Source organism: Colletotrichum scovillei (assembly GCF_011075155.1).
Source record: "Colletotrichum scovillei strain TJNH1 chromosome Unknown Contig00008, whole genome shotgun sequence".
Classification (NCBI taxonomy): Eukaryota; Fungi; Ascomycota; class Sordariomycetes; order Glomerellales; family Glomerellaceae; genus Colletotrichum; species Colletotrichum scovillei.
The window spans coordinates 1,986,917-2,014,720 of NW_023336266.1; the positions used below are offsets into that span (position 1 = coordinate 1,986,917).

The following is a 27,804-nucleotide window of genomic DNA, read 5'->3' on the forward strand; positions in this document are numbered from 1 at the left end:
GCTTTGTGTGGTTGTTCAACTGGGCTACCGCAACTGTTCAGATGGAACTTCACCGAAAGCTCAAAGGGCCCCACCATCACCGCCCAAGCACGGACCTCCTTTCCTCCCACCTTTCAACCCCGCCTCGTCCCTACTCCATCCCACCAACTCCCGCCATTCTGTTCACGGCCTTTTTCCTCAGCCTCACACGAGCATCAACATCCTCCAATCCCTCTAACCCACCCCAAGGTTCCAGCTTCTTACGTCTCAACGACACTAAACGAAAAGACACGCGTCAAATCGCCTCACAAATCTCTCTCTCAAGGTCTACCGCATTAGACGTTGCGCGCAAAGCTCTTTCTCATGACTACCATCGAAAACCTCAAGACCATCGACCCCTTCGCGGACGCGGACGAGGGCGACGCGGACAAGCAGAAGAAGGGCCAGGACTACATCCACATCCGTATCCAGCAGCGCAATGGCCGCAAGACCCTCACCACCATCCAGGGCCTGCCCAAGCGCTTCGACCAGAAGAAGATTCTCAAGGTCATAAAGAAGAAGTTTGCCTGCAACGGCACCATTGTGGAGGACCAGGATCTCGGCGAGGTTCTGCAGCTTCAGGGTACGTCACACGCACTGCAGCGATGGCTTCGTTCGCCGCTGTCTTGCGTCCCCTCGGCAGAAGCACCCGACTCGACCGAGGGCCGCTGAGACGAGCTCCGAGCATGGGGATACACCGCCACCTACGTATGCAACAAGCGAAGCTAACAATTATGACACACAGGTGACCAGCGCAAGGCTATTCACGACTTCCTCATCGACAAGCAGGAGGGTCTCGAGATGGACTCCAAGGTACGTCAGATGACTCCACCCCCAATATTCATGTTGAGACGTCCACGTTCCAACTCCCCCGCATAAACCCAAGCAAGACATGGCTAACCCCGATTCTCCTATAGCTCGTCAAAGTCCACGGCTTCTAAGGGAGCCGTTACTGCCAGGAGGCGCAATCTCCCCCTCGCAACCGAGCGGATCACGGTAACATAATCCCCGGAAGGGAAGGGAGATTCGAGTACCGTTCGGTCCACACCCAAAGTCTTAGATCCATCTTACAAATGCTTCCAAAAGGGGGAAACAGAAGCCTCGTGGAGATGCTCTAGGCCCCCGATGAGCTTCTGAAGCTTTAGATGGGGTGGGACTATTCCGAAAAGGTCGATTCCCAACTCAGACAGGGAGAATGGAGCTACCGAGAGGATCTTAAAGGTGCCTGCGGGAGATAGACTGCGACACGTATCAGCTGCGCATATCCACAGCTAGAACATGTCGTGCCGCGCTGAGAAACTGGCAAGGGGATTTTTGGGCACAACGGTCTTGGTGGGTCTGAGAGCTTTTTTACAGCATCCGCTTTCTAGTTGTGGCTCGTCCGCCGTCCTATGATGACGGCACTGATGAGAAACAAGGCTTGCGAAAGGTTATGAGCATCATGCCCAGTAATGAACACGTTAACTGAACCATTGCTATTCTCGGGTGACCAACTACATGTGCTTCAGGGTTTGCATCAGTTTACACTGCTTGACTGGTTTTCAATACACATGGGTATTGCAGACCTTCGTACTTCGCCGTGGTGATAGCGTTTTAAGTTCAACTGTTCATTCGGTATTTTGACAACAGTATCATTGAAGCACGTAAATAATGCAGTTGAGGACCCTTGTAAGCATGTTTATTGAGGCTACACTCGCCGACCTCCGTATTCTAATTTTCGTCTGCCATAAGTGCCCGCCCATCAATACTATCTCCTGCCGGGATGAGGATCCTAATCTGCCAATTCCTGATGTTCACTGGTTGCCGGCTCGCTGTCACCAGTATGTTTGACGCCGGATTGGCTGTCCTCGATTTGTTCGCCTTCAGCTTGGTTATCCTTGTTATGCTCGGCCTCACGCTTGTCTTTGATTCCAAATTTCTTCCTCAAGACCAGTTTGAATCTAGCTGTGCGGCCTAACTTTTTGTTTTGGGCCGTATCGTTCGCTCCGTCTTTGTTGGCAACATCCTCAACATGTTCTGCATCACCACCGCTATCAGACTTGGCGACCTTCTTTTGCTGCTGATTACCAGTAGACGGGATGGCCGGGGTCATTGTAAGAGGGTCACGAGGTCTTGACCCTGCAAACCCCGGAGCCGGTAGCGCCAAGGCTGCTCGAAAGGAAAGGGGACTGTTTCTGGATCCAGAGTAGAGGTTCGGGGCTTCTCCTTGGCCCTCTGCCCTGACCTGCCACTCTTCTCTGGAATTGCTGGGGCCTTCACCGTTATCGAGTTCCATATCAACGGCTTTGCCCTTGCCCTTATTTGGCTTTGGAATCTCGAGGGTTCCCTGTCCTTCCTCGTCTTGGTCACTTTTACTGCTTCCTTCATCATCGCCGTCCTCGCCATCTTCGCACCCGTCGACTTGCACGTGTCTTTCTTCGTCGACCGCTCCGCCACTGGCGGCACTGCCAGCGGCGGAAAGAAATGGGAAGGCTGCGGGGTTAAGCCGCAAGGCTGCGGCTGGTGGCGGAACAGAGCATAGCGTGCAGAGACACATGAACGATGGACGACACATCCGAATTTCCTCGCCCATGGCGATGTCCCTTGTGGCTCTGAAAACGGAGATGGTGTCATTGTAGTATCCGGTGAACCGGGCGTTTCCGTTCGGGTCTCCAAAAGGCAGAAGCTCGTTAGGGTCGAGAGGTATGAGATGGTTTCCGAATACCATGAATCCAATGGTGTTCATGAACTCGCAAAGTATTGAATGATGCATAGCGTTCATTATGTGTCGCGACATAGGAACTTCCTCCAGCCGTGGGCAGAAGTCCCTGTAGAGTCCCTTGATTGCGTTGGCAGCTTGCATCGTCAATCCCTCCTAGAAATTGGAGAGTCGGTCATCTTCTGGTTGGAAATTGGTCACCCTGAACATGGCCGGGCCTTGGAAAATGGCTGCCCCGATTGGGTAATTTCTCATTGCTATCCTCGGGCCTTCTATGAAGGTGAGCATGTGAGGCATGGGTAGTAGCGACATTGTAATGCTGACGACGTAAAGCTTGTATTGTGTGTAGCGGGTTGTGTATGAAAGGTCTAAGTACTCGACGAGTACTATGATGGGATGATTAACAAGAAGAATGGACGAATAATGACGAAAGCCTTGGGGATAATGCGGAATGCGGACTGTGATGAATGACGAAGTCTGTCGAAGGAGAAGACACGGGATAAAGAAGGCGACAGAAGAGGGAGAGCTCGAGAGCAGAAGCAGAGTAAATTGTGGTGGAAGGAAGATACCAGGAAGCTACGAGAGAGAAGGGAGGCGCACGAACGTCTACCTTGCCTTGTAAGCCATTTGGGTGCTAGGTGTGGGATGCGATCACTTTCTTTGGTACACCTTATCAAGTACCCAAAAACGACTCACGGCGGGAAGCTGCTATCGAGAGTTGGGTACGATTCCATGGCAGGGAGTCGGAAGGTGGGTTGAGATGGCACCATACGGTAGTCGCGCGTCGCACGACATTGCTGGTCTTACCTACACTCCTAAGTAAGGAAGTCAGAACCTGGGATTGCTATATCTCCGCGAAATATCTTAGATAGCTCACCTGCTCTTTGTGATGATGATAAGAGTTGAAATCCACCAGGAATGGGAAGGAAGCCGGTGGAGGACGGGGCTTCTTTGAATATAGAGTGACGGAGACTGGGAAAGAGTCAAAAAGCAGAGCTTGCTGAGCAGACCAGGCAGGTCCGTGGCTCGAATCTGCCCAATGCGGTCTCTCAATGGCAGGCGGCAGACGGGCTAGCGAGGCTTGCTTTTGGAAAAGGCATGAGCATCTAAGACATTCGAAAGGCCCATAGCTGCTACCAGAGCGCCAAAGACCAAGCAAGTGAAGGCTGAGGCACCTCTTCTTGATCTTCGTCTGTTCCTACCACAACATACTGGAGGATGGTCAACTGGTAACAAAAGAACTGGAAATTTTGATTCAACCTCGAGTTGATCTATGTAACGGTATCATACACCACGCCTACTCTCATTCCTGCTTCTGCGCGGCAAGCTTCTTCGCTTTCCGCTCCTCCTCGTCGAGGTGCTGCTTCTTGTAGTGGGCAATCACGTGGTCCAGGTTGGTCTGGGAACCGGCAATAACGTTGCGGGCGGCGAAGTTGGAGACGGCCCTGTGCATCAATTGTCAGCTTCTATTCTTTTCTCTTTTCCATTATGAAGGGCCAGACGCCTTCCATCTGGCAAGGGCATGCTCGGTTGGAGGGGGAGGCGTACTCGGGGAATCTGAGGTCGACATCGCGGTTGGCAGGGGTGGAGAAGAAGAGCAGTCTGTCGAAACCGGCCTGCTCAACGGCTTTGGTGTGCAGCGCGTTTCTCTCCTTCCATGTCTCCTGCCAGTGCCACGCCTCGTGGATCTTCTGGGTGAGGTAGGGGGGCTCGCCGTCCTTGCCGGGGGCGGTGATCTTGTAGACGGCGTATGCGGACGGGATAATGGCAACGACGGCCCAGAAGAAGTTCTACAGGGTCTCAAATCAGCCAATTGAGTTCATAGAAGTGCTGACAGCACAGCGACGGCCAATTGACAATGAAGGAGGGGTTGTTCGCAAACATACGCCAATGGGCTCCTCGACGGTATGAGCGTGGTGGTGGCCGTGGTCACCTCCGGAGGCGTAGGTTCTCGATTGGCGCAGGCCAGTCAACCGTGACTGGCGCGCGATGCAGACAGCCCGCGTTCGAATGGCCTGCATCGTGTATGACGTTTCGGAAACGGGGTGTCAATTGACGATGGGAGTTCGGTTGCTGGGAGTACGTCTTTCGAAGAGGGAGCTTCGGCTTGGTGGAGGTTGATCCAAGGTGCCGGAGGAGCGTCACTTTTCGCGGATTAGCGCTAGCGCGCATAAGCGCGGCCAGCCGCGGCAGATGAGCCAATCATCGGTTGCCGAATTCAAATAAGTGAAATCGCCTCTTAATGGGGCTTTTGGAGACAACTTGGCCAGACGGACGACTTCGACGGATTTCTATTTCGCGATGGTAACCTGTCCTTTTTCACTGTTGACTCATTTCTAATCTTGCGGTTGTGTATAAAGGCGCGCATCTCTTCAACCAATTCTCATTGCATCAAATTGTATCCTTAGACTGAGTCAAGTTATAAGTTACTTGAGGTCCACCTTGCGTACAATCTCTTACAGCAATACAGCGTTTTTAGCTGGTCTTACACATCAGATAAGATTGCATCTGTTCACCCGGCCAGACTCATCGATATCATCCATCTCAACACCTCTGCAACCAACAATATACAGAGGTCGAAATCCTTATTTAAACTGGTCGAAATGGCGTCGAGGAGATCAACCCGCACGTCTCTTCTTCCATTCACAATTTTCATGGTCGTTCTCGGCCTCGTCTTTTTCGCATCATCAGCCTCCGCCTCATCACCCTCCGCCTCATCACCCTCAGCACCATCACCATCAGCCGAAGTAGAGCTCATCTGCCACACCGATAACCCATCAGAATGTTATCCCAAGATTTTCCAACCCACGGAAGAGTTTCAGCTAGTTCACGATGATCAAGAATTACCTCACGGACTCCACGTACGCCTAAACATCAACACGGGCAAAAAGGAGGCTAAGATCAACGACCCAACCGAGAAGAACCCGGAACTCGAGGGCCTGCCCGTCGACCGCTCCATCGTGGTCGTAGACTCGGACGAAGCAGCATCTGCGGAAGCGCAGATTCCCAAGGACGCGCCAAAATACGAACCAGTCGGCGTGGTGAAGCAACCCAAGCAGGAGTCGGGCGAGTTCTACACGAGCCTCGAGTACGTCAAAAAGGGGCCCCACGGAAGCGACCTCCCGATGGACGAGGCCCTCGAGTTTCTCGAGGACATTTCTCACGACATTTACTACGGCCTCAAAATCACAGAGACCTTTGACACCGTCAAGTCCCTCTTCTGCCTCATGATCGACCCAAAGACACCCACGCCGTCCGAGGGTGCAGTGCCCCGCGACCAGCAGGCGGCAGCCATCATCTCCGGCGCTCTCCAGAACAACCCCACCGCCCTCGAGGAGGTGACCAAAGTTTGGCCACAACTTATGGACTCATCCTGCCGCTCTCTCCACAAGGCGCCGCAGCTCAAGGTCCGGGACGGCTTCTACGCCTCGTTCGTGCGCTCCTCACCCGAGAACGGTGCCGGCGACGCAGCGGACCACGACGTCCTCCGCGCCGCGAACAAGGCCAAGGCGCAAGTCGCCGCCATCAAAGGCCTCATCAAGAGCCCCACCATCCGGGACGACTTCATCGCCAACAAGGGCATGGACCGCCTCCTCGAGGTCCTGGCACCCGAGCACGCGCAATGGGAGACTGCGCAGCGTAAGGCCGGCCAGCTCGTGCTGGATAGCTTCCTCGACGAGAACATGGGTGCCGACGTGGGTGTTTGGCCCCTGTTCAAGGCGTCCGAGGCGGACAGGTCCAAGAGGATTGCCGACCGCGTGAGCGACGAGAACTGGAAGGTTGCGGTCAAGGCGATTATGGAGAAGAACAAGGGTGATTCGAGCCACTGGAGCCGGGATCTGTATGAGAGGCTTGATGCGCATGAGAAGGCGCAGCTGAAGTTGATCGGAAAGGATGAGTTGTGATGAGGATGATGAGAAAGGATGCATAGATCATTACATAGATATACCCAGGTGCTTTTCAGTGCCGTTGTTACAGATGCCCACTGTCTATGTTGGTCCCTTTGCAACGTCGTAAGAGTGATATGCCTCGAAGTATCTACACTTGGTCAGTAAAATGTGGGTGGGTCCCAACGATGACATTCATGTACACGTACGAGAACCAGGGCTCATGATCAACTCGAAAGTGGCCACTTTTATCAATATTGCCTACCAGTCCAAGAAGAGACTTGGCATAATCGTAAAACGTCACAGCAAAGTAGAGGTGGAAGAGTGAAATGTACTTTTGGTATCTCTTCGTTGAATTCATTCCCATTTTGAGGCTCAAACTTTTTAGCGGACAACGATGTTGTATTGAACTATCATCGCCCAAACAACATGATAGCGGCCTTGCCTTGCTACCAAAACCATTTCCCGTTTCGCCTTGATGCCCGTTTGAATGCAAGAACCTCCCATAGACAGCCCACAACCATACTCTCCCTTACTTCAGGGGGATGAAACGAGAAGAGTGCGTGGCACCGATACCGGGTCTTCCGTGCTTGACGGGGCGGCTAGTAGACTGTTAGCAGTTGTTGCGAGGCATATCGCTGCGTCGAAGCAGCATAATCGGGAGAGGGGGGGCACGTACTAAGAGATGGAGAATTCAGCAAGGTAGTGACCAACCATCTCGGGCTTGATCTCGACGGTGTTGAACTCCTTGCCGGAGTAGATGCCAATGACGGAACCGATCATCTCGGGGACGACAATCATGTCACGGAGGTGGGTCTTGACGAGGTCGGGCTTCTCGTTGGGCTTGGCCTCCTGCTTGGCCTTGCGGAGCTTCTTGATCAAGCCCATGGGGCGGCGCTTGAGACCGCGGTTGATGCGCCGGCGGGCACGGGCGTGGACGACATCGCGGAGCTGCTCAGAGTCGAGGTCAAGGAGACTATAGATGAGAAGTCATGTTAGCTTAGACTGTTCCCCTCATATGTTGCGATTGAATCTCGGTGTCTTCGGCTCGTGAGGTAGGTGGAGAGAGGGAAGATGGTGATGAAATCATCGTGGTGTTCGTCGATCGTGGGGTGCGAAGTATGATTGATGGTGGTGGGATGTGGGATATGGGCAAACGTACGCCTCGAGGTCGATTCCGCGGTACTGGAACTTGCGGAACGCTCTTCTCTTCTTGAGCTCGGCAGCCTCCTCGGCGTTCTGTATGCGTCCATCCAGTCAGCCAAAAACTGTTCTGTTCCAAGAGATGAAGCCCACGCCACCACACAACAAGTCCCTCCCCCATTCTTTTTCCTTGTCGCGGGCGCGTCCATTCGAAATTGCTTTATTCTTTTTCCATCGCTCAGGGAAACAGGAGGAGATTCGCACGTACGTATTCGGGGTCGTCAGCCATCTTTGCGGGTTGTGAGTTGCCAGGGAATTCGCTTTCGATGCGGTCTATCGAAGGCGAATAAGCTGAATTGCCGGTGGTGTCGAAGTTTTGGAAAGGGTGCTGGGGCTGCAGTCGCTTGGAGGTTTCGCTTCTCTGCGAATCAATCGCCCCACTCGCACTTTTTGGTAGGGTTCGGTTGCCCTCCTACCGCGTCATGTGATCTTTTTGGTCGAAATTCGCTTGGAAGGCGGGTGGGCGCTTGGACCACAGGTCATCCGTCTTTTCTCCGGCCGACCGGACTTTTTGCTCCACACAGGCGCCGATTTGTTCCCTTCCAGCTCCTCTTTTGCCGTCGAGGCTGTTCCGTGCCTCTCTAGCAATGGACGGTGGCATCCGATGCTGTCTGCATGAGACAACTGCGATAGCATCCTTGATGAAGAACGACCTGACGCCTCACTCATTGCTTTGGCGTTGACAACCACGACCAGACCTACAATGTCACATTTGATCCCGCAGCACCTTACTTACTTTACACATCCGTAAGAGTATCTTCAGTATGGGCAGCCTGCGGGTCCATCGATGCATTAGGCGAGCTACAGCCTACAAATCACACAACACTATCAGCGACAACTTGGAGTAGCACGCAACAAGAAAGCAAGAGCGCCTCATCAGTTTTGAGGGTCATCGTGATGAAGCTACATTATTGTCCACCCTTACACGTTCTAGACTCAGCCTTGGAAACCGTGGTTCTACGGCATTCACTTGTTGCAAGATGACTCTGTTCATACACATCTCGTAGTGAATGTTGGCAAATGCCAAGCTCAATCTAGACCGAACCAGGGCATCCCCAAGTGAGTAGGCCAGGTCGGCAATACGACGAGATTCTCTGCTACCAAGCAACGCCGTCAGTGCCAGGCAACATTATGCAGGAACAAAGATGTAAGTCAGACAAATTAGCACCGGACCCAAGAAGTGTTTAAACAAGCCTGTGACCCTCGAGCCAGCATGCGTAAAAGTAGACAAAAAGGAAGTTGTATTCATGTATATCTATATCGACCCTCATAGATCTTCTATCATGCCAAACCCAAAAACTCCAATGCTATGCATGTAAATGCCCATATCCTCTATACCATTCCAAGCCTCGGCCCGTTCCAGTATCTTTTAGCAACAAAAAACTTAGGCGGAGCCGTTAACACCGTTGACCTTCTTGTACTCCTCGCTAAACTCGTACGTGTTGTAGCCATCGTTGCTCTTCTTCTTGTAGAAGGTAGTGCGGTCGTAAGGGGTGAAGGCGACGTTGTTCTTGACGCGGAAGACGAGGTCCGGGTTGGAGATGAAGTAGCGGCCGAAAGCGACGGCGACGTCCCACTTGGCGTAGCGCTCGTCGACGGCCCAGCGGGCGCTGTCGCCGAGGTAGCCGCCCGCGACGACGACGGGGGAGATGTTGTCCCACTCCTCGAGGATGAAGTCGAGCGTCTGGGGCTTGGCCTCGTCAAAGGGCTGGACGTCGTCCGTGACCTGGCGGGGCACGATGCCGAGGTTGACGGGGTTGCCGACGGCCTCGACGAGGGAGAGGTAGGCGAGCTTGTGGCCGGCCTTCTTGATCTCGCGGACGATGTAGGCCGTCTGCTCCCAGGTGTCGGGGCTGGTGGAGTAGGACTCCTGGAAGGTGGCAAAGGGGCTCAGGCGCAGGGCGACGCGCTCGGCGCCGACCTCCTCGACGACGGCCTTGACGATCTCGAGGAGGAAGCGGGCGCGGTTCTCGACGGAGCCGCCCCACTTGTCGGCGCGCTTGTTGGCCGAGTCGCGGGTGAACTGGTCGACGAGGTAGCCGTGGGCGCCGTGGATCTCGACGCCGTCACCGCCGGCGGCGATGACGTTGCGGGCTGCGACGCGCCAGTTGTTGATCTTTTCCCAGATCTCCTCCTCGGTGAGGGCGTCGGGCTTGCAGGGGCGGCCGGTCATCTGGACGTCGGAGGAGGAGCAGTACTTGAAGCCGCGGCCCCGGACGAACTCGGGGTCGGCGGCGCGGCCGAGGGACCAGAGCTGCTGGAAGACGTAGCTGCCCTTGGCGTGGATGGCGTCAAAGACGTTCTTCCAGGCGGCGATCTGGGCCGGGGTGGAGAAGTCGGGGAGGTCGAGGTCGCCGACGTCGGCCGGGGAGACGGCGGTGGCCTCGGTGATGATGAGGGTGCCCGGAGTCGAGGCGCGGTCGGCGTAGTACTGAGAGACGAGGTCGAGGGGAACGGAGTCGTCGTCGGCGCGGTAGCGGGTGAGGGGGGCCATGACGACGCGGTGGCCGAGTTCCATCTTGCCGGCCTTGAGAGGCTGGAAGAGCTTCGTGTTCTCGGCGGCCATTATGATTGTTTTGAAAAGGTAGGTTTTGAAAGTCGAAAGGGGGTATCTAGAAATGCAGTTCAAATGGAAGTAAGGTAGAGAGATGAGATTACTGTAGATCAGAGAGATGGATGAAGATATATGCTTATGATGATGGTTCTCTTCACTTGAAAAGAGGGAGATCTTGAGGGTATTTGTATGTTCCAAAGACTTGGTGTAAGTCGACCAAGAGCCCACCATGAACGGCATCGTCGTGGAATCATCTGGAGAGTCCCACCAGGAACATGAGCAGTCCTCGGCACTCGCCCCCACAACTAGATCTTCCCGCAATGAGTTTGTTGATCCATTGGGCGAAAAGACTTTTCCCGTGGCCCTGGAAGGCTTAGAAATGACCTCCCCTCCGTCGTACACGGCGACAACTCGGCGAGCGGGTCGGACGCCTTACCGTCCATTTCTCAGCGAGCCACCAGATCCGCTCACTCTCCGAGCGGTGAAACCGAAGCCGGGTTCTGGTGCTTGTGCCTTGCGCTACTCCATGATGTGAAGGGATAGGGGTGGTGTGGGTTGGGTAAATGCCACTCGAAAGGTAGTCTGAAGATCCGAGGTACTCTGTAGGGCGCTACACGCGGTGTTCCTGGGCGAAAAGGAAAAGTTCTCGAACGTATCGAGTTCCCCTTGGACGAGGTCTCCCTACTAGTGTAGAAAGAACTGCGGCTCCGCAACGGAATGGGTCCGTGTGGGCGAAAAGACGATGACAGACGATAACCTAGAAAGCAACGAATCATGAAGGCGAATTGGGCCCGATATTGCCAAAAGCGGATTGGGCGTCCGAGCTCTCTTCGAGGCTTGGGTGGGCAGCCACGTCGACAGACGAAGTTTTCAAGGGCTCTGCTTAGAAATCGTATAGTACGATGAACAGCAGAGGTGTCAGAGACTGCGAGGCAACGAAGACGGGGCGCGTGGGTGTCGGTGGGGTTGCATTTGACAGCTTCAAGCTTGTGACTTGATCAACTTGTTGTCTCGCAACAGGGGGTCCAAAACGGTAGGGAGAGCACAGAGAACGTGGTGACGTCCCGGTGGTGATCAGTACCTTGGCCAACATTCAATCTTGCTCAGTGTCCAATTATGAAGCCTGAATGCAGCCTTGTCAGTTCCCAGTCCAAGTCTTTGAGGCGTCGACACAAGCCCAAGAACCAGGAACAGAACCATACAACCTTAAACTCGTCGGGAAGTTCTGACGTGCTGAGAAATGCCACGAGGTTGCGGCGAACGGCCCGGCGATTCAGATACCTGCCCCACACACCATCATCCTGCCGCACTACCGGACCTCGGGATTTTGCCGGGAACAAATAACAACAAGGCCAAGCTGCATCAAGAGCCCGCGGCGACTTGGCTGAGAGTGGGATGAAGCCTGTTCACGGTTTACTTTGCTAGGCAAACCTCGAGGGTCTAGATCAGGCAATCTCAAAGCCGTGGCTGGATCGGAATGCCATGGTAATTGCTGCCCCAGTACGTTACAGAAACAAACGTCTAGCATGGGCAGATGATTGATAATCCTTCATGAGAGAACTTTTCTCTCGCAGGTGCAGTCTGCCGGTCCAAGATCTGGGATGATGGGCGGAATCTTGGTCGTCGGCGATTAGCTCCAGTGTGGCGTTCGCTACCTTATCTCCTAAGATTTCCATCAGCCACACGCCACACCGTTTGTGATGGAGCCCACTCGGACCTTCACCCCTGAACTTGACATTCTGCAGCAAACAAGGGTATAACGAGTGAATCTCACGATGGCTTCAATTCCGAGCTCACCGTCCACCGCTCCCATTCTTTGGAATGAAGTCACATCACCCTTTTTTAGTCAACAGCAAGTATCAAGCTGACATATGGAAAATACACATGAATACCTAGTACACATGAATAGACTTGCATCACCTTGGTCTACCGACATCGACTTTGAGATCGGATGCTACGATCCTCCCATTCCGCTTTCTGGGGCGTCCCCTCGCACCATATTCCCCTGCTCTTCACACTTTTCATCATCAACGCCTACCTAATAACCCACAACAGCCCTATGCCAGACGACCCACCGATTCATCCCCGCGCGGAACCCAGGCAACGATCCCATTCTTCACGACAAGCATCCAACGCAACAGCGGGGCTTTCCTCCTCTTGTCCTGACCCGACGCCATTCTCTAGTTTGACACAATGTAAATGATAACCTAGGCGGGTCCCAAGGCCGCGTCCACTTCTCCGCTATCCGGCATCGGACCCGTAGGATCCCGTCCAACTGGGGTGGGAATCACACCGACTTCGCGTTGTTCTACTGAAGTAACGGCAATAATCACATAGCGCACTTCCGTGCTGTTAATGACGACTCTAATCGCCCGTTTATCCACATAAAACAAAAAAAGGAGGGCTGCCGGCGTGAGGCATCTAGAAGCTTTCCCCAAAAATTTAAAAAAGAGTTCACCACCGGTGTGGCTACATCTCTTGGTGCTCATGCTGGGGTTCGAACTCGGGGACTCTCGTATGCGCTTAGCCTGTCGTCGAGTAGGCTGGTTGGCGATGTTAATTGTTGACCATGAACCACTCCACCACCCAGCCCAGTTTGATCTGACCCCCTGACCTAGAGGGGCGCCTGCTGTTGCTGGTGACGGGAAAGGGATTTAAGGGGGGTATATACCTTAGCCTCAGGTTCAGGTTCGTGATCATGTGCGGGAAGGCACCTCAGTCTCGCCGTATTCAGGCTTGAATACGCGTAGTCTCGAGGTGCATAGCTGGACCTCGATATCCGCGTTGTGTGTTTGAGAAAGTGGCAGCACATATGAGCAGGTCAGCCATAGATAGTAGATGATAAAAGCCGAATCGTACTTGTATACGAGTGAGAGACCGGTCTATGATGCCATGTCACGAAGCTGTCAAGATCCCACCAGAGTTCTCCGTAATATGTAACTCATCATCCGGTCACCATATCCAAAAATCAACAAAAGCCAAACCCGAAAACAGCTCGCCACCAACGCCAAATCGTCTTAAAGTACACGCCATACAACCCACCAGAAACTCCCAATGAGAAAGCGCCGGTCCATCTATTTGTTATGCCAGATAAAGTTCCTCAGCGAATCCCACTCGCTGCTCTGCTGGTAAATGTACGTCATGCTGCTGCGCAAACTAGGCTGCAGCTCCTGCGGCTGCCAGCGGAACAGGTACATGACCATGGCCCAACTCGTGCTCGCGAACACGGGCCACGCGTAGTAGCTGATCTTGGCCGAGACGTCGTCGCGGCTGACGACGGGCAGGCCCTTGCCGGGCGCCACGGCGAGGCGGGCGAGCGCCAGGACCACGCGCGCAAAGACGTAGATGACAATCTGCTGGTTCACGCTCGAGATCTTGCCGCTGCGCGGGGAGCGCCCGCCAAAGACGATGTAGCCGCCCAGCAGGCCGGCGAAGAAGGAGTCGTAGGGCCCTTCCTTGCCCGGGCTGGGGCCGTAATTTTTGAGGAGGTACATTGTGAGCTTGTAGATTGTCGCAAACTTGGCGAGGTTGCGGGCGTGGGTTCGGGTCGCGCGGAAGACGAGGCCTGCTTTTTGGCGGAGTCTATTGAGGTTCGCTATGTTAGCCGGAAGGTGGTTTCGCTGGGGGTGAGGAGGGTGTTCACATACGTTCCAGAACGAAAGAGGAATATCATGCTGTAGAGGGCTTGAAGTTAGCATTTTGACTCGACCATGAGAGCGGATTGGAGGATGCACTACATACACAAGGGCATGAGGAAAGCGGACTTTTGCGCCGTAGACGGCTCCATTACGGGCGCCTTTGACGACGGCAAGGATGTCGTGGTACTTGGGGTCGAGGATGATGCGCTCGATTGCGGCCTATGAATGCGCGTCAGTCCACGCACTTTGGCCCTCGTTCGTATAGCTAGCTCTACCTTGAGGCCATCGAGGGCGGCGAGCGACATGGTTGGAAAGGTCGTTGCTTGGTGTTGCGTCTATGTGTGGGCGGTCGCAGTGGCTAGCCTCGGCAATTCGTACTCTCCGTAAGTAGACGACGGAATGCGACGATGGAGTCGCTCTCGGTTCAACAAAGCTTCCACTCAACGCATGGAGATCGCGATCGTTTTGGAAAGGCAGTTAATGAGCGACAAGAACGGACTGCGTCTACGGGGGAAGATTCTAGGAGGGTTCGGACCGGAGGTAATGGGGAACGGATGTGTGTGAAGTTGAGACGGACAAGTTGTGGTCGGGAGTCTTTTGGTGGTGGTGGTGGTTGATGGGCGGTGGATGACCTTTGCGGCAAGGAGTGGTGGACGGTACCCGTACCTCGGCCCCAGGACCTGTCTGGTCCCACGGTTAGAGGTGAAATCTGGCTGGGTTCGGCTCTGGGCGAGTCACGCTGGAGACGGCCTGTTCCCAGCCCCCGGTTCCCCCACATGCCCCTATGACGCAGGGCCGGCGCGCCGCTAAGCCTTCCAGGGATTCGCCCGTCTGGGGAAAACGTCGTGGTGTTTGGGGGTTTTGGCATGTGATGACGGATGGCAATTGAGATGGGATAACTTTGCGATTTAACCTCTAGTAGGCATGAAGATTCAAATAATTGATCCAGTCTTGCACTTCATTTGAATCCATTTCGAGAATAAATCGGTCTTCATAATGAATCATATTTGAGCGAAATGGATGTAGAATTGATGACAAGTAGGGACAATTGGAAGAGTCAGTGAATGTCTTGGGCCTCCCACGTGTGAATGAATTCCATGTGAATCCCACTTGGCGCCAGTACCCTGTAGCGGCACGAGCATTCCTTGAACCCCCGTTTCTTCACATGTGCTCAAGACTCGCAGCATCAACAGTACTCATCTCATCTCATCTCAGTCACAACTCACAGCGCAACGGTCATCACTTCAGAGTTTACCCCAAATAGTTTAGAGAGATGAGATTTTGAACAAGATGACACTACGGCATCTCACTTTGACAGGCTACTAGTTTGTGTAGACATGAACTCCACAGTTAACATTCATGCCAGAGACGGCATCGAATCTCGACCACCCCTTAGTTTTTGGGCTCGCAGACTGCAATAAATGGCGATGTAACACCTAAACAAGTTAGCACACCATCCAGACACACATTTCATTCATTCAAACACAGAGGTCAGAGCAGTACTCACCACCAAAGAACAACCTCCCCGTCTTGGCATCGTGCACAACCGTAGTAGTCCCAGGCAACACCTCCCCGAGTCCATCCTCAATAATCTTCTCCCACACGTAGACGCCATCCTCCTCCCTGCGGATGCGCACCGCAGCGCTCTTAGGCCTCGCATTCAGCGGGTCCTTGGCCGCCTGCAGAATCTCGATGCCCCGCGGGAAGATGGCGGCGTAGATGTCGCCTTTGCCGTCCACCGACAGGTTGTCGATGGCGTAGGGCACGGGGATGTCGGCCACTTTCTTCAGTCCGTTGTCGTCGTTGCCCGAGAGCACTTCAAACACCTGCACGCCGCCCGCCATGGAGCTCGGGACGTAGATGAGGCCGTCGAGACCGCGGACGAGACCGTTGGGCATGCGGTGACGTTCGGAGACGCGCTTGCATCCCGTCGAGGCGGAGCAGAATGATACGTCGCCGTCGCCCATCAAGGGGCCGATGAAGAATTGCTACAAGTTACGGTGCATCAGCCGAACCTATTTCTGTCTGTATCATTACATGCTTTGTCTCTCACCAGCCCGACTTTGTGGGGACCATTGGCATTCGTAAAGTAAAACTCCTCGCTAGACAATGCAGCGATGTTATTCGGCGTCGAGATGTTGGCGCTGGCAAACGTGCGGACGTGTTTCATCCCCATCGCCTTGGGACCCGTCTCGAAGACCTCAATCGTCGAGTTGGCGCCCACGCTCTTCTGGTCCAGGAGGTTGCCCGTGACGGGATCGACGGAAGGGCCGTTGTTGACCAAGAGGATCTCGACCCTATCGCCCTTTGGTGCGTCAATGCCCGTTATCCCAACGAGCTGAAGCAGCCCGTCGCCAGCGGTGCCTGTAAACCCCGGCGTCTCGAGGACGCGGTACTCAAATGCATCGCCCTTGGGTATGTCAATGTCTAGCGCGATGACGGCGTCCCGCGTGGAGCGGCCCGATGCGTTCATGTGCTGTGCGCTAGACGCCGGAGCGGGGTGAGGTTAGCTTGCCTTTCCGGGTCACACCGATCCGGCCCGGGGACGGGGAGCGGGGCGATGATACCGGGCGGTGGCGGAGATGGGTGGGAGGGGAGGCTGCTTTAAGAACACGTACTTTGGTAGCCATTGCTGGCGAGAGAGGGGATCAGAACAGGCGAGGAATAGCTGGCGCGTGGCCTCGGACAGCCACATATCCTCGCATGCCTGCAATCTTGGATCCTCTATGCGACGGCACGAGTAGGGGAAGTCGGAGAGAGGCTGGAATTCCTTGCCGATTCCCAGGCCTAGCCAGATGGGGTCCTTCAGCACGAGCTGTAAGGCCACGCCGAGGATCACGATGAAGATGATGCTCGTTTGGAGAATGAATCCCATGATGAATCAATGCAATATAAGCCCCCAACGATGCTTGTCGAGATGCAGAAAGACAGACGATATCTTGGCGAATGTTTGTTCCAGCTTTATAGTTACGGGAAATGTTGGGAACAAAACATGGCAGGTAGGGATCCCTCATTAAGCGAATTCAACGCATGAGGTCAGATCCTTCGGGCACTACCGCTTCGTGATCCACCGTGAAGAAGTAAGCCCGCTAGGGCTTGTCAGAAATAAGGTACCTCTGGATGCCGAGCTCCGTTCGTTTGCTTGGAAGGCCAACTCGAGGCTCTTAAGATCCCAATCATAAAAAATATATCTGGTTCGACATGGTACTTTGGTTATTGCTACGACTTGGAACTGTGTGAATGACGACAGGCTCCCCGACTTACAGTGGGCCGACCGAGAGTCTCTTCCGTGTCCGTCGGGTCAGTGCATCGCCGAAGCTCACTAAGTCTCCGAGGAGTCCCCGTGGAGCCAGAACTCCGGTCTGACCTTCCAGCCGGCCGAAGCCACATCGGAGGGTTGCGTTAGACCGTCCCTGCTTATCTGACCTCGCATTTGATTTGTCGCCATGCTTTTGTCTCCAACGAGTAATTGAGGAAAAAGGCGTGGGTTACCGCCGTGCTTCGCTCCTCCACCTCATCTCAGGCTGCATGCCGCCTGCCAGTTCATGCTAAGCCTCCCCGCCTTGTTGTCTCGCATGCCAGAAGAGAAATCACATCTCTTCTTTCTGCCTAAAAGTCTTGACCGCAATTCTCTCCTTTATCTTTTTACTCTATCTCTATCCCTCTCGGGTCTCCTTCCTCTCTTGTCATTGCATTTCCCGTCATTGGTCGTCTAATCTGTCCTATCTGCAGCCTCTTCTAGAAGCATCATGGCAACGGCTCAGCCTGCTTATGGCAGGCTACACATCCAATGGGGTGGTCAGCGCCGCGTCACACGACACCATCTTTATTGATTGAATGGCTCAAGTGAGGCTGAAATATTGACTCTTGCGCCCAGCCTGGCCCAGTCGCTGATAGTTGTGTTTGGACCCCTGTGTAGGGTCGCAAGTCATGCTTATTATCATGCTTAACCTCCCTTCTTCCCGGTCTCGAAGTCGCCCTTTCTTTAGTCTCACTGCGGATAGTCCGTGAACCGATACCACCTGGTCTGAGCGATGAACCGAGTTCTCGGGTCTCTGCTACTTCTTGCGACAGTAGCTCGATCGGCAGATAACATCCACAATGTGACGAATAGATGGGACGTCTTCTGGCAGCTCGCCGACTTAGACGCGCAATTCCCCAACAAATCAGGCAGTGTCTATTTGGGGAGTCAAAACTACACATGGTGCTGCCTCAAAGCTGTCTACGTCGGTCTAGACATTTTGGAGAACAAAACGTTGATCATCGCCAACAATTCGATTACCAAAATAGGCACATCTACAACAGGCGACCTTCAAGACGCCGCTCTCCGAAGTCAATTTCCTTGCGACGCCAAGTATAACGATGTAAGTTCCGAAACGATACTTTCAGGCAAAGTTACCGAGGCTCATTTGAGATGTAGGCACATCTTGGGGGTGCCCCTGAGGTGCAAGTCGAGTATGCATGGTTCATCGACAACTGCCCGGGTTGGTCTCTCAGTGACAAGTCTAACTTGAATGCTTGGCTTCACTCTCTGTCGGGTTTCTTGCTACCAGCCGTGGTATTCTGTCTGTCGGTGCCCAGGCGAAGGAAACTTCATGTTTATCGGTACGACAACCCAGCGATACATCGTTGTCTAATATGCCAGGATTCGTGACTTACTCTGACATCGCTGCAGCGCCTTGTTTGTGGCAGATATTGCCGGTATCAAAAGTATCATTCCAGCCATCATCGGTGCTATTTTGGCAGGCATAATTGTCACAGTCGATACAATTATATGGCTTTCCATCTGCTTCGCCTTCGCCGGCCCCATGATTCTGAGCGGCCTCTATGAAGCGTTACTAGATAACCGGGTTCTGGAGTTTCTCAGAGACAAAATTCAAAATAAGCGACTGACGCTCGACATGCGGTGCCGTTGCCTCATGCTGGTATTGATTGGGAATCTTGATCTCGCTCTAGACCGCGAGACCCTGAAATGGGGGAGACAAGCATCTGTTTCCGCCGTACCAGCAACACCTCTGGAAAATGGGCACATATCACATCGGGATCACACTACACAAGGGGAATTAATGTCAATACCAATGCCTCAGGAAGCTCATACCGTCGAGAACGGAGATGTACCGCTTGGGTCCCTAGCTCACCGAGAACAAGCAATTGGCAATGGCGCCAGCCAGGATTCCCATGGCAGAACCTCGCCCCAGACCGTCGCAAACTCAACATCAATGGGTACAGAACCGCCGAATCAGGGCATCAGACGGCGTTCATCCGCTCCTCAGCCAAATGCGAACAACGCCGCCTCAACGCAGGCATTTCCACGTCATTCAACTGGTCACCTAACGGCATCTCCTTGGCGTCACATGGAGACTTTACTCTATGACCTACGGCTTTACGATGACGACAATGTCTCTCGAGGCCAGTCTCCGCGTCAGTGGGCCAGGCACAATTGTCCAGATCGCCTATGCGACCGGCGTGAACACATCCAAGAGCCATGGCCCCGATCCCGGGAGACTGAGCGCTGTATAATTAGAACCAAGACCCGACTCCGTACGATGTTGCATTGCCAGTATTCGTTCGGGTCGATTGTTGGTGCACCAGTAATGTAATTACCGTCCCTAAGAAAAAGCGAGGCAGTTTTCTGGTTGCTAAATATTCAAGCTTCTTCCTAGGAGGATTCATCTTTTCGTTCCTGACTAGCCTTGACGAGTTGGGAGATGAAAACATCGCGTACGTCTAGTCGCCATATGATCCCAAGCCGCGAACAAACTAACAAAATCCTATAGGGAATCCATCGCGTTTGGATCATGGTACATGGTCAGTCCTCACCTCCTGACTAATACTCCCCGACTAACTCGAGTCAGATTATTCCTCATATCGCCATCATTTCCGGTTTACTACTTGCTGGAAATAACCCCAATATCCTGGAGGGGGTTCTGGCAACAGAGCGCGATCCGAAGGACCCCGAGGATCCAACCTACGTCTTTGGGTTCTTACGCTTCGATCTGGTCTATCCCAGTTGCTACAAGGTGGCCTGGCAATGGCTTCGCGGCCATACAAAGAAGCAATGGATCGAGCAGCTTCTTACGGTATATAGCAGAAGAACCGATGTCGAGTGTCAAGGCCACGAGGATATCGATGGCGATATGAAGGATCTGCGCTTCAGAACCACCTTATCGCTCCTGGACTGGTTCGTCTTGCTCTTCCTCACCCTGCTACTCGTCGGTATCCCCTTCCTGTTTGCATTCATGCTGGCATTCTTCACGCCCCAGATCGGGCTGTCCTGCCGCTCCCTGACGTTCTTGGTCTACTTTGGTCTGCAGCTCGCGCAGATTGGTCTATGGCTATGGGCTTACATCGGCGCCCCGGGCGACGCCACCAACCCCAAACGCCGCATCAGAGCATTGGACATGTTTAGAAAGGGAGGGTGGCTCGATGATCGAAAATTCTACGACCCTTCAACGGCTCCGTGGCACGAAGACACGCACTCGCCCAGCACCAAGCTGGCGGACTTCCTAGCCCACGCCAGCAAACCGGGATCCTGGACCTTGCACACTTTTTGGTTCTCACTGTACTACTCGTTGCAAATCATCTTTGGATTGGGCGCCGTTTTTGTCAGCCTCGGCGGTACTTTGATGCAAATCATGGGCGTGTACCGCACCAACATGTGCTTCATCAACGTGCATTACTGGTTGGAGCCGAAGGAGAAACGTCCCCCGGTTGTGTTATCGGTGAACAGCCGGGAAATGATTAATTCCGCCACAAGTAAGTCACCTACGCAGTTTCAGTGTTAAACAGACTTTCTGTCTGTATCGGGAGAATATGGGTCTGACAAGCAGCAGAATACTGGAAGCCAGTCGCCATTGCCGCGATAGCGTTCATGGCGGTCGTGAGCTTCGTAGGCTGGTGGTACCAGCGACGTATGCGCGACGTGTTTGGGCAATGTGAGTATATCGAGACACGACAGTCTCTTTGGACGTGGGCGTTTACTGATGGTAATTTAGTGGTGAAGAAGATTGACAAGGTTGAGTTCGAACGCGAGTGGCCATTCCGCCCCCGACCAGCTCTGGGAACCATGACCAACGGTGCCATCGACGGACAGCAAAACTAGTTGGCAATGGGGGGCCAGTAGCTAGTGTCGGTATTTGCTCTAGACTTCCTCAACCAGCCAGCGGCAGAATTGAACCTGTCTCGAGATCTCTTATTCCTTCCAGCCAGTATTGTAAATTGTTGTCGTTACCCAAGGCTACCTCGGAATTCCTGTGGAAGCGAACGCTGCACTGAAACACTGAGACCACAACTTGAAAGGAATGCAATGCTGGGTGTCAATACAGTGACCTGGCTCGACTGGGTTTCCTGCCAAAGTGAATTTAGACACGGAGGGCAAGTCCGCCACTGATTACAAGCTACTTTCAGAGCTCGTCGCCAGTCTTTTACTCACGGATTAACGTTGCATCACTCAAGATCCAAGCGCTAATCGCTATGAATGCTACCGGCACTGGCAGGACTACAAGCCATATTCCGTTTTGAGATGTGACGAAAGTTCAATTACCTACCGTGTCTTGATCGACGACGTAGAGGTGTCACGTTGCTTGAACAGGCTGCCGCCTCATAAAGTAACCGTTTCTTGAGTATTGCTACTTGCGCAGCGGCTTCTGATACCTTAGAAAGCGATGGGTATGACACACACTAGAAATACGGCTGTCGTTTTCTGTGCTTCGTTCAATATAGATGCATTCATAAGACGAGAGCCGGAGCAACCGCCCCTAGGTGACTAGAAACCATAGCAAAGGTGAGAAACTGGAAGTGGTGAACGTTAGGCACCAGCAATTGAATTGTGGTACCCAGACAAGGATTCGAGCGCCACCAACCAGCATTTCCAATGTCAGCTCGCAGTTCCTGGGGTCCCTGGCGTCTCACCTGTGCTGTGGAGTCCAGAGAGCCGCACGAGGGAATCAATATTTCTGACAGGATGAACAGGATGGTTTATTGGACGAGCTCTACGAATACACCGCTTCCTGCAGGGGAAGCCGGGATTTTACGTGGGCAAAGCGCGAAGGATTCAAGGACAGGAACTCAGCCCGGGGAGCGATCTCCACAACGTAGATGCAATTGATCCTTTAACGGTATCCGTAGAGGCATTCAGCAAGCTTTTGCTTCCTGGGTAGGCAGCCAAATTGAGATGACCAGGGAGAGAGGAGAGAAAATTCACCCTTGATCAAGTCAGCTCGTGGAGCTGACATGATGCCACAAAACTCTTGGTACTGACTCCGATATGCCGCGCTTACAAGGCGCCATGGAGATGGAAATACATAAAGAGTCCATCATGGGAAGCCTCAACTCGTTTTGATGTATCGCCACCCATAGGTCGACAAGAAAAACCCCCATGACTTGATCATAATGTTCAACTTCGCAAAGACCCTCACCGCAGGCCTAGCCCTCGTAGGCCTGGCCACCACCACGCCAGTATCTCTCGACAAACGCCTGCCAGGACGCGTCGTCCGCGCCGGCGACCCCGTCATCATCGATCCGACCGGCAACTACATCCGCGTAAGCTTCATGAACGACGGCACCCTCATCGGCGGCTACGCGGCGAAAGAAGGCTCGACCAGCATCCTCCGCGTCATCCGCTCCACCGACGGCGCGCAGTCCTGGCAGCGCATCGGCGAGGTCTTCCGCGGCGAGAGGGCGACGCACGACATTGATAACGCCATGCCGATCCAGCTGCCGGGCGGCCGCATCCTGTACGCCTACCGGAACCACGACCGCACGGGCGCCGAAGGGCACTACACCTACTTCCGCATCTCCGTGTCGTACTCGGACGACGGCGGCGCGACGTTCAAGTACCTGTCCACCGTCGAGGAGCACGTGCCCAACGGCGTCAACGGGCTGTGGGAGCCGTACCTGCGTCTGGCGAGGGATGGCACGCTGCAGTGCTACTACTCGGCTGAGAATTCGGCTGATGACCAGGACAACTTTATGAAGTATTCCAAGGACGGCGGTCAGACTTGGTCGGCCTGGGTTCCTGTCTCGGGTGGCGATCGTTTGTCCCGTGACGGTATGGTCGGTGTTGCGCCTATTGGCAACGAAGGAGACTTGATGTAAGTTGAATCGCCCTTGAGAGGACTTTCCCCTATTCTCCTGGAAGCAGAAACTAACAGCGAGCCCTTCACAGCGCCGTGTTCGAACACACTAGAGAGGGTAGGTTCAACGTCGATTACGTCCTCTCCCACGACGACGGCTACACCTGGGGTGAGCGTGGCAGCCTCTACACGGCGCGCAACGGCCGCATGTCGGGCGCGCCGCAGGTGTACAACGTGTGGGGCACGCTCGTCGCCAGCTTCATGACCAACGAGGACGTCGAGGGTGCCGACGGCTACAACTTTGGCGAGATGAAGGTCATCACTAGCGTCGACCACGGTAAGACGTGGAGCGGCAGTGTCGTGACGGGGCCCGCGCAGGCCCATTGGCCTGGACTTTTCAACAGGGACCCGACACATTTCCTGGCGCTGTACTCAAGGGAAGGTGTTGGTGCTGTTAGTCAGTTGTATGAGTTGGTGAACTAGGCATAGGGGTCGTCTAAGAATCGGCCAAACTGTCGCGTATTGTTGTTTGGGGCTGTGTATAGATGGTTCACCGTTGGAGGAATATGATCATGACTTGTATGAAACCGTTTGACTGTTGCTCGTATCGTCGAGCACACTCTGTGCATGATGTCAAATCATCTTTAGAAGGTGTACATGAAGTTCAGTAACGACCATGGCCAGGTTGTTCTCCATAGAAAGGGTACGGGTGTCCTCCATCCACTGTGGAAAATACACTGGTGGTATAGGAGTTAATATAGCTGCCCGAGGGGGTTGATTGAGCTTGAGATGGGCCGGGTTGAGATGGGCCAGGCATTTGGTCAACTGCATTTGGTGCTGCCTGCGATAATTCGTTTGCCAGCAAATTGGAGCTCGTCTGTTTCTCCGAGGCTCGCGGTGAATTAGGAGCCTTCACTGCCTCTGTTTTCTTTTGTGGATTCTTCTTCTTCTTGACGGGTTTCCTCTTCCTCTTCTTCAGGGGCTTTTCATTCTCATCGACCGCGTCTTCGTCAACGACCTTCCGCTTGCGCCCGCGCGTCTCTGGGAGATCCGGATTGTTGTGGCGCGTACGGTCGCACCCGTACGGGTCCTTCAGAAGCTCGCGACCTGTTCGCTCGCTAATATCAAAGAACTCGTAGAGATCCTTCCTCTTGAACTTATAGCCATGAGCAGTGAGAAAGGTATAAGCTCCCCGGAACCGTGCCTTTTTAGGCGTATCGTGCTCTTTGTGGCCCATGACGGTATTGTGGTTTGATAGTGAGCTGGACGTTTATGGACAACAATAGGCGCGTGTTGGATATTATAAACCGGCAGTGTATTTTAATGACGTTGGGTGATGGGGAACGTCAGAGTTCAGCTGAAGCCTTGCAGGTGGGACCAGCTGGCAGTCTTGAGTTCAAGCACAGGTTCAATGCCGCGGGGTGATAAGATAAGATCTTACGTCCTGGCGATAACGATAAGCAATTTTTTTGACGGCGGCTTCAACTTTACCGCAGAATTGAGATCAGTTCGCATCCCAGCCACTTGCATCAAAGACCCGACGGACGACAAATTCGACCACCGGCACAATGCTTCGTCAAATGTGAGTCGCGACAACGGTAAATGGTAGCCATGCCGACAAGGAGCTAATGAATGCCTAACAGAAAACCCCGTAATGCTCGTTCCAAGCGTGCGCTCGAGAAGCGCGAGCCCAAGGCCCAGTACGTTCCCCCAATCTCGACGAACAAGTTTCACCATGATCGCAAGCTAATTCAGCAACCTTTCTCTCAAACAGAGAAAACCCCAAGACGGCATTGTTCCTCCGCGGAAGCTCATGCTCGCAAGTGACACAAGATGCCATCAACGAGCTCTACCAGATGCGCCAGCCGCTCGCCAAGCGCTTCGTAAAGAAGAACGACATCCACCCCTTTGACAACGCCGACTCGCTCGAGTTCTTCTCGGAAAAGAACGACGCCTCCATCCTCGTCTTTGGCCACACCTCCAAGAAGCGACCCCACGCCCTCACCCTCGTCCGCACCTTCAGCTACAAGGTCTTTGACATGCTCGAGCTCTACCTCGACCCGGACACCTTCCGCACCCTCGCCCAGTTCAAGGGCAAAAAGGTGCCCATCGGCCTCAAGCCCATGCTCAACTTCGCCGGCACCGCCTGGGACAGCCCCATCGCCAACGAGTACACCCACGCAAAGTCTTTCTTCGCCGACTTCTTCCGCGGCGAGCCCACGGACAAGATCGACGTCGAGGGCCTGCAGTGGATCGTCTCCATCACGGCCGACGAGCCCACCGACGACGCCGCCAAGCCCGCCATCCGCCTCCGCGCCTACACCATCACCACCAAGCGCAGCGGCTCCAAGGTGCCCCGCGTCGAGGTCAACGAGATTGGGCCCCGGATGGACTTCCGCGTCGGCCGCATGCGCGAGCCCGAGGAGGGCATGCTCAAGGAGGCCATGAAGAAGCCCCGCGGCACCGAGGAGCGCACCAAGAAGAACATCACCACGGACGCCATGGGTGACAAGATGGGTCGCGTGCACGTCGGCCGCCAGGACTTGGGCGAGCTGCAGACGCGCAAGATGAAGGGTCTGAAGCGCAGCAGGGACGTGGCGAGCGAGGACGAGGGGGAGAAGGGCGATGCGGAGGAGAAGCCCAAGAAGGGTCGCAAGGAGTAGAGTGCCTGGAGTGACAAAAGGAATATGGCGACGGTTATGAGATAGAGAGAATGTGTGTGTGTGTGTGTGTGTATTGCGGAGGAGAACTTGATATACATATCCGAGTGGGAAAAGAGACGACGCAGCGGAGGATCGACCACTCATTGGCGTTTTGTTTTTGGTCAGGAGGCATCCCACGGTTGGAGTTTTGAGCTTCTTTCAGCAGATGGTCGGCAGATTACAAAAGCAGGAACAAAGTCACAAAAAGCATTTAAAGACCTCTATTCTTCCTATTATGGACATCATTCCTCTGTCCCCGGTATTAGTCAACTAGGTGATGCTCGTACTTAGAGAATATCAACTAACACGACCACCTCACAGCTTCAGATCAAGATCCGAAACTCTCCAGACCAGACGCTCACCGCTGGGATCCCTCTTTCTCAGCAACTCAATCGCCTTTTGCGCTCTTTCCAACATGGTGGCGCCCTCGACAATCTTCTGCTTGTTGGGTTTGATGATGCCCTGCTCCAAGAGCGTCGGTACAATCTCTCTCTGCATCTTTTCCTTGAAGAACTCATTCTGCGTCACCGAAATGTCAGCTTCCTCTCACATCATAGCAGCATACTCGCTCAATCAGCAAGAAAATGAAAGAAATCCAAAACTCACCGCAAGGTAGAAATGCGTCCTCACCCCCCGGAGCTCAACACCATCAGCCCACTCCCCAACCAGCACATCCCCCACCTCCATCTCATACACAGGCTCAACCTCCTCCGTCGCATCCCTCACAATAACAGGCAACATAACCGCAACCCTTGTTCCCCGGCCCGCAATCTTCGTCAACGGCCTCAGCGTGCCCTCGACGGACCCGATACAATCCAACACGAACGGCACTCCCCGCTCACCAACAGCCCCCAGAACCTTTTCCACGACGTCGGCGTCCCGGTAACTAAACGTGCTCCGCGCGCCCATCGCCTTCAGCTGCGCGTGGTGCTTCTCGCTCGCCACGGCCAGGATATTGCGGTACCCCCAGTGCCGCAGCACCTGCACAGCGTACACGCCGACACTACTCGCCGCGCCCCAAACGAGCACGGCGTCGTCTCTCGCGCGCGGGACCCATCCTTCCCCCTGAGGTCTCGGCCACGGCAGCTCTAGCCCCAGATCCGCCGTCACGGCATGGAACACGGTAATCAGATTCGTCGGCACCGTCGCGGCCTCCTGCGGCGTGACATTCGCGGGCAGCTTCGACACCAAATACGCCGGCACCGTCGCGAAGTCCTGGTGCGCGCGCTCGCTAAAGTGGTGGAACGCAAACGTAAAGATCTTGTCCCCCGGCTTCAGTCTGTCGGCGTCCGCCGGGTTCTGGTCGGGGCCGACGGCTACCACGGTGCCCGCCGCGCCGCCGCCCATGACTTCCGGGTGGTTGCAGAGAAGGCCGCCGTCGGCGCGGTGGAGGTCGAGCGGGCTGGAGGCGGTCCATTCGTTCAGGATGAGGATTTCGCCTGGTCCCGGGGGAGTTGTCTCGCGGTCGAGGAGGATGAGGGGTGCGCGTTTGGCGGGCGTGGCGACGGCCTTGTGGGTTTTGGGGATGGTTACCATTTTGTGTGATTTCTTTCTCTCTGACGTTTGTATTATGAGATGGTTGTGTGTATAGGAGGGAAGATTCAATCCGCTTCGTGTACAAGGGAGTCTAATGACGGCTCAAGGAGATTGGTCCTACCATGAACGAGACCAACACCATCGAAGACGAGAGACTCTCGTGCCATTTTGTACTTAGTCATTACTTATTCCCACTTACGATTCCCAACGAAAAGCAATTGTCAAACCAACAAAAGCCCAGCAAACATTTCAAGCAGCAATCACCACGGACACGGGATGCTGAATAAGCTTGGCGCAAGGGAGTTCGGCCCCGGTTCGTAGTTGATGTCGTGATTTCTAAGCCAGATGACTGAAGAAGGGATGAGCCGTGGCCCCCGCTTCCATCCAATCCATGAGAATTCCCCTCTTGTCCTCTTCGTCCGATCCAGTCCCTGTTGTCTGCCCTAGATGTATGCTTCTGGAAGGGGAAGAGGATCATTTCAGAAACTTGGTTC

At 54.2% G+C, this 27,804-nt stretch overlaps 12 protein-coding genes across 12 annotated transcripts; 5 read left to right on the forward strand and 7 right to left on the reverse strand.

The window, feature by feature from the left end:
- The first annotated feature begins 126 nt into the window (after positions 1–126).
- On the forward strand, positions 127–1,527 carry HER10_EVM0000323 (translation initiation factor SUI1). The gene is made up of 3 exons (XM_035470110.1): positions 127–601; positions 764–831; positions 936–1,527. Exons 1-3 carry the CDS (start codon positions 343–345, stop codon positions 957–959), a joined length of 351 nt encoding a protein of 116 aa, XP_035330354.1. The 5' UTR covers positions 127–342; the 3' UTR covers positions 960–1,527.
- A 262-nt stretch (positions 1,528–1,789) lies between these two features.
- Positions 1,790–2,779, reverse strand: HER10_EVM0002124 (uncharacterized protein; the record flags this gene model as incomplete). The annotated part of the gene is made up of 2 exons (XM_035471850.1): positions 1,790–2,511; positions 2,566–2,779. 2 exons carry the CDS (start codon positions 2,777–2,779, stop codon positions 1,790–1,792), a joined length of 936 nt encoding a protein of 311 aa, XP_035330473.1.
- A 1,167-nt stretch (positions 2,780–3,946) lies between these two features.
- HER10_EVM0000982 (NADH-ubiquinone oxidoreductase 17.8 kDa subunit) lies at positions 3,947–4,823 on the reverse strand. The gene is made up of 3 exons (XM_035470746.1): positions 4,603–4,823; positions 4,265–4,506; positions 3,947–4,161 (listed from the first exon to the last, which is right to left on the reverse strand). Exons 1-3 carry the CDS (start codon positions 4,735–4,737, stop codon positions 4,020–4,022), a joined length of 519 nt encoding a protein of 172 aa, XP_035330391.1. The 5' UTR covers positions 4,738–4,823; the 3' UTR covers positions 3,947–4,019.
- A 453-nt stretch (positions 4,824–5,276) lies between these two features.
- On the forward strand, positions 5,277–6,752 carry HER10_EVM0012617 (nucleotide exchange factor SIL1). The gene has a single exon (XM_035482010.1). The coding sequence runs from the start codon at positions 5,320–5,322 to the stop codon at positions 6,619–6,621; it is 1,302 nt and encodes a 433-aa protein (XP_035331068.1). The 5' UTR covers positions 5,277–5,319; the 3' UTR covers positions 6,622–6,752.
- A 117-nt stretch (positions 6,753–6,869) lies between these two features.
- On the reverse strand, positions 6,870–8,150 carry HER10_EVM0001716 (40S ribosomal protein S15). The gene is made up of 4 exons (XM_035471455.1): positions 8,015–8,150; positions 7,766–7,842; positions 7,283–7,579; positions 6,870–7,205 (listed from the first exon to the last, which is right to left on the reverse strand). Exons 1-4 carry the CDS (start codon positions 8,033–8,035, stop codon positions 7,136–7,138), a joined length of 465 nt encoding a protein of 154 aa, XP_035330447.1. The 5' UTR covers positions 8,036–8,150; the 3' UTR covers positions 6,870–7,135.
- Positions 8,151–9,190: 1,040 nt separating this feature from the next.
- On the reverse strand, positions 9,191–10,794 carry HER10_EVM0012166 (NADPH dehydrogenase; the record flags this gene model as incomplete). The annotated part of the gene is made up of 1 exon (XM_035481567.1): positions 9,191–10,794. The coding sequence occupies exon 1, from the start codon at positions 10,598–10,600 to the stop codon at positions 9,191–9,193; it is 1,410 nt and encodes a 469-aa protein (XP_035331039.1). The 5' UTR covers positions 10,601–10,794.
- Positions 10,795–13,169: 2,375 nt separating this feature from the next.
- HER10_EVM0003433 (peroxisomal membrane protein 24) lies at positions 13,170–14,630 on the reverse strand. Its single transcript, XM_035473108.1, has 4 exons — positions 14,274–14,630; positions 14,102–14,217; positions 14,008–14,034; positions 13,170–13,942 (listed from the first exon to the last, which is right to left on the reverse strand). The coding sequence occupies exons 1-4, from the start codon at positions 14,301–14,303 to the stop codon at positions 13,435–13,437; spliced, it is 681 nt and encodes a 226-aa protein (XP_035330546.1). The 5' UTR covers positions 14,304–14,630; the 3' UTR covers positions 13,170–13,434.
- Positions 14,631–15,390: 760 nt separating this feature from the next.
- On the reverse strand, positions 15,391–17,008 carry HER10_EVM0013004 (uncharacterized protein; the record flags this gene model as incomplete). The annotated part of the gene is made up of 4 exons (XM_035482377.1): positions 16,617–17,008; positions 16,052–16,481; positions 15,506–15,986; positions 15,391–15,434 (listed from the first exon to the last, which is right to left on the reverse strand). Exons 1-4 carry the CDS (start codon positions 16,871–16,873, stop codon positions 15,391–15,393), a joined length of 1,212 nt encoding a protein of 403 aa, XP_035331090.1. The 5' UTR covers positions 16,874–17,008.
- Positions 17,009–19,395: 2,387 nt separating this feature from the next.
- HER10_EVM0007647 (uncharacterized protein) lies at positions 19,396–21,100 on the forward strand (the record flags this gene model as incomplete). Its single annotated transcript, XM_035477197.1, has 4 exons — positions 19,396–19,512; positions 19,854–20,754; positions 20,832–20,933; positions 20,994–21,100. The coding sequence occupies 4 exons, from the start codon at positions 19,396–19,398 to the stop codon at positions 21,098–21,100; spliced, it is 1,227 nt and encodes a 408-aa protein (XP_035330799.1).
- A 1,241-nt stretch (positions 21,101–22,341) lies between these two features.
- HER10_EVM0001843 (uncharacterized protein) lies at positions 22,342–23,585 on the forward strand. Its single transcript, XM_035471578.1, has 2 exons — positions 22,342–23,090; positions 23,165–23,585. Exons 1-2 carry the CDS (start codon positions 22,390–22,392, stop codon positions 23,553–23,555), a joined length of 1,092 nt encoding a protein of 363 aa, XP_035330454.1. The 5' UTR covers positions 22,342–22,389; the 3' UTR covers positions 23,556–23,585.
- A 1,017-nt stretch (positions 23,586–24,602) lies between these two features.
- Positions 24,603–25,819, forward strand: HER10_EVM0004501 (brix domain-containing protein). Its single transcript, XM_035474143.1, has 3 exons — positions 24,603–24,654; positions 24,716–24,772; positions 24,847–25,819. The coding sequence occupies exons 1-3, from the start codon at positions 24,641–24,643 to the stop codon at positions 25,733–25,735; spliced, it is 960 nt and encodes a 319-aa protein (XP_035330606.1). The 5' UTR covers positions 24,603–24,640; the 3' UTR covers positions 25,736–25,819.
- Positions 25,820–26,089: 270 nt separating this feature from the next.
- Positions 26,090–27,788, reverse strand: HER10_EVM0004642 (zinc-binding dehydrogenase; the record flags this gene model as incomplete). Its single annotated transcript, XM_035474278.1, has 4 exons — positions 26,090–26,293; positions 26,381–26,755; positions 26,828–27,283; positions 27,753–27,788. 4 exons carry the CDS (start codon positions 27,786–27,788, stop codon positions 26,090–26,092), a joined length of 1,071 nt encoding a protein of 356 aa, XP_035330614.1.
- Between the last annotated feature and the right edge of the window lie 16 nt (positions 27,789–27,804).

Excerpts from the sequence above, each read along its gene's own strand:
- HER10_EVM0012617 (XM_035482010.1), top strand. The coding sequence starts at position 5,320 with ATGGCGTCGAGGAGATCAACCCGCACGTCTCTTCTTCCATTCACAATT.
- HER10_EVM0000982 (XM_035470746.1), bottom strand. The coding sequence starts at position 4,737 with ATGCAGGCCATTCGAACGCGGGCTGTCTGCATCGCGCGCCAGTCACGG. Across the intron at positions 4,507-4,602 it reads CCGTCGAGGAGCCCATTGGC|AACTTCTTCTGGGCCGTCGT; the intron begins GTATGTTTGCGA and ends GAGACCCTGTAG. Across the intron at positions 4,162-4,264 it reads GTCGACCTCAGATTCCCCGA|GGCCGTCTCCAACTTCGCCG; the intron begins GTACGCCTCCCC and ends ATTGATGCACAG.
- HER10_EVM0004501 (XM_035474143.1), top strand. Across the intron at positions 24,773-24,846 it reads AAGCGCGAGCCCAAGGCCCA|AGAAAACCCCAAGACGGCAT; the intron begins GTACGTTCCCCC and ends TCTCTCAAACAG.
- HER10_EVM0003433 (XM_035473108.1), bottom strand. The coding sequence starts at position 14,303 with ATGTCGCTCGCCGCCCTCGATGGCCTCAAG. Across the intron at positions 14,218-14,273 it reads CCGCCCTCGATGGCCTCAAG|GCCGCAATCGAGCGCATCAT; the intron begins GTAGAGCTAGCT and ends GCGCATTCATAG. Across the intron at positions 13,943-14,007 it reads TTCCTCTTTCGTTCTGGAAC|ACTCCGCCAAAAAGCAGGCC; the intron begins GTATGTGAACAC and ends GAACCTCAATAG.
- HER10_EVM0001843 (XM_035471578.1), top strand. The coding sequence starts at position 22,390 with ATGTTCAACTTCGCAAAGACCCTCACCGCAGGCCTAGCCCTCGTAGGC. Across the intron at positions 23,091-23,164 it reads GGCAACGAAGGAGACTTGAT|CGCCGTGTTCGAACACACTA; the intron begins GTAAGTTGAATC and ends AGCCCTTCACAG.
- HER10_EVM0001716 (XM_035471455.1), bottom strand. The coding sequence starts at position 8,035 with ATGGCTGACGACCCCGAATAC. Across the intron at positions 7,843-8,014 it reads TGGCTGACGACCCCGAATAC|AACGCCGAGGAGGCTGCCGA; the intron begins GTACGTGCGAAT and ends GGACGCATACAG. Across the intron at positions 7,206-7,282 it reads GCTGAATTCTCCATCTCTTA|CCGCCCCGTCAAGCACGGAA; the intron begins GTACGTGCCCCC and ends ACAGTCTACTAG.
- HER10_EVM0000323 (XM_035470110.1), top strand. The coding sequence starts at position 343 with ATGACTACCATCGAAAACCTCAAGACCATCGACCCCTTCGCGGACGCG. Across the intron at positions 602-763 it reads CGAGGTTCTGCAGCTTCAGG|GTGACCAGCGCAAGGCTATT; the intron begins GTACGTCACACG and ends TATGACACACAG. Across the intron at positions 832-935 it reads GTCTCGAGATGGACTCCAAG|CTCGTCAAAGTCCACGGCTT; the intron begins GTACGTCAGATG and ends ATTCTCCTATAG.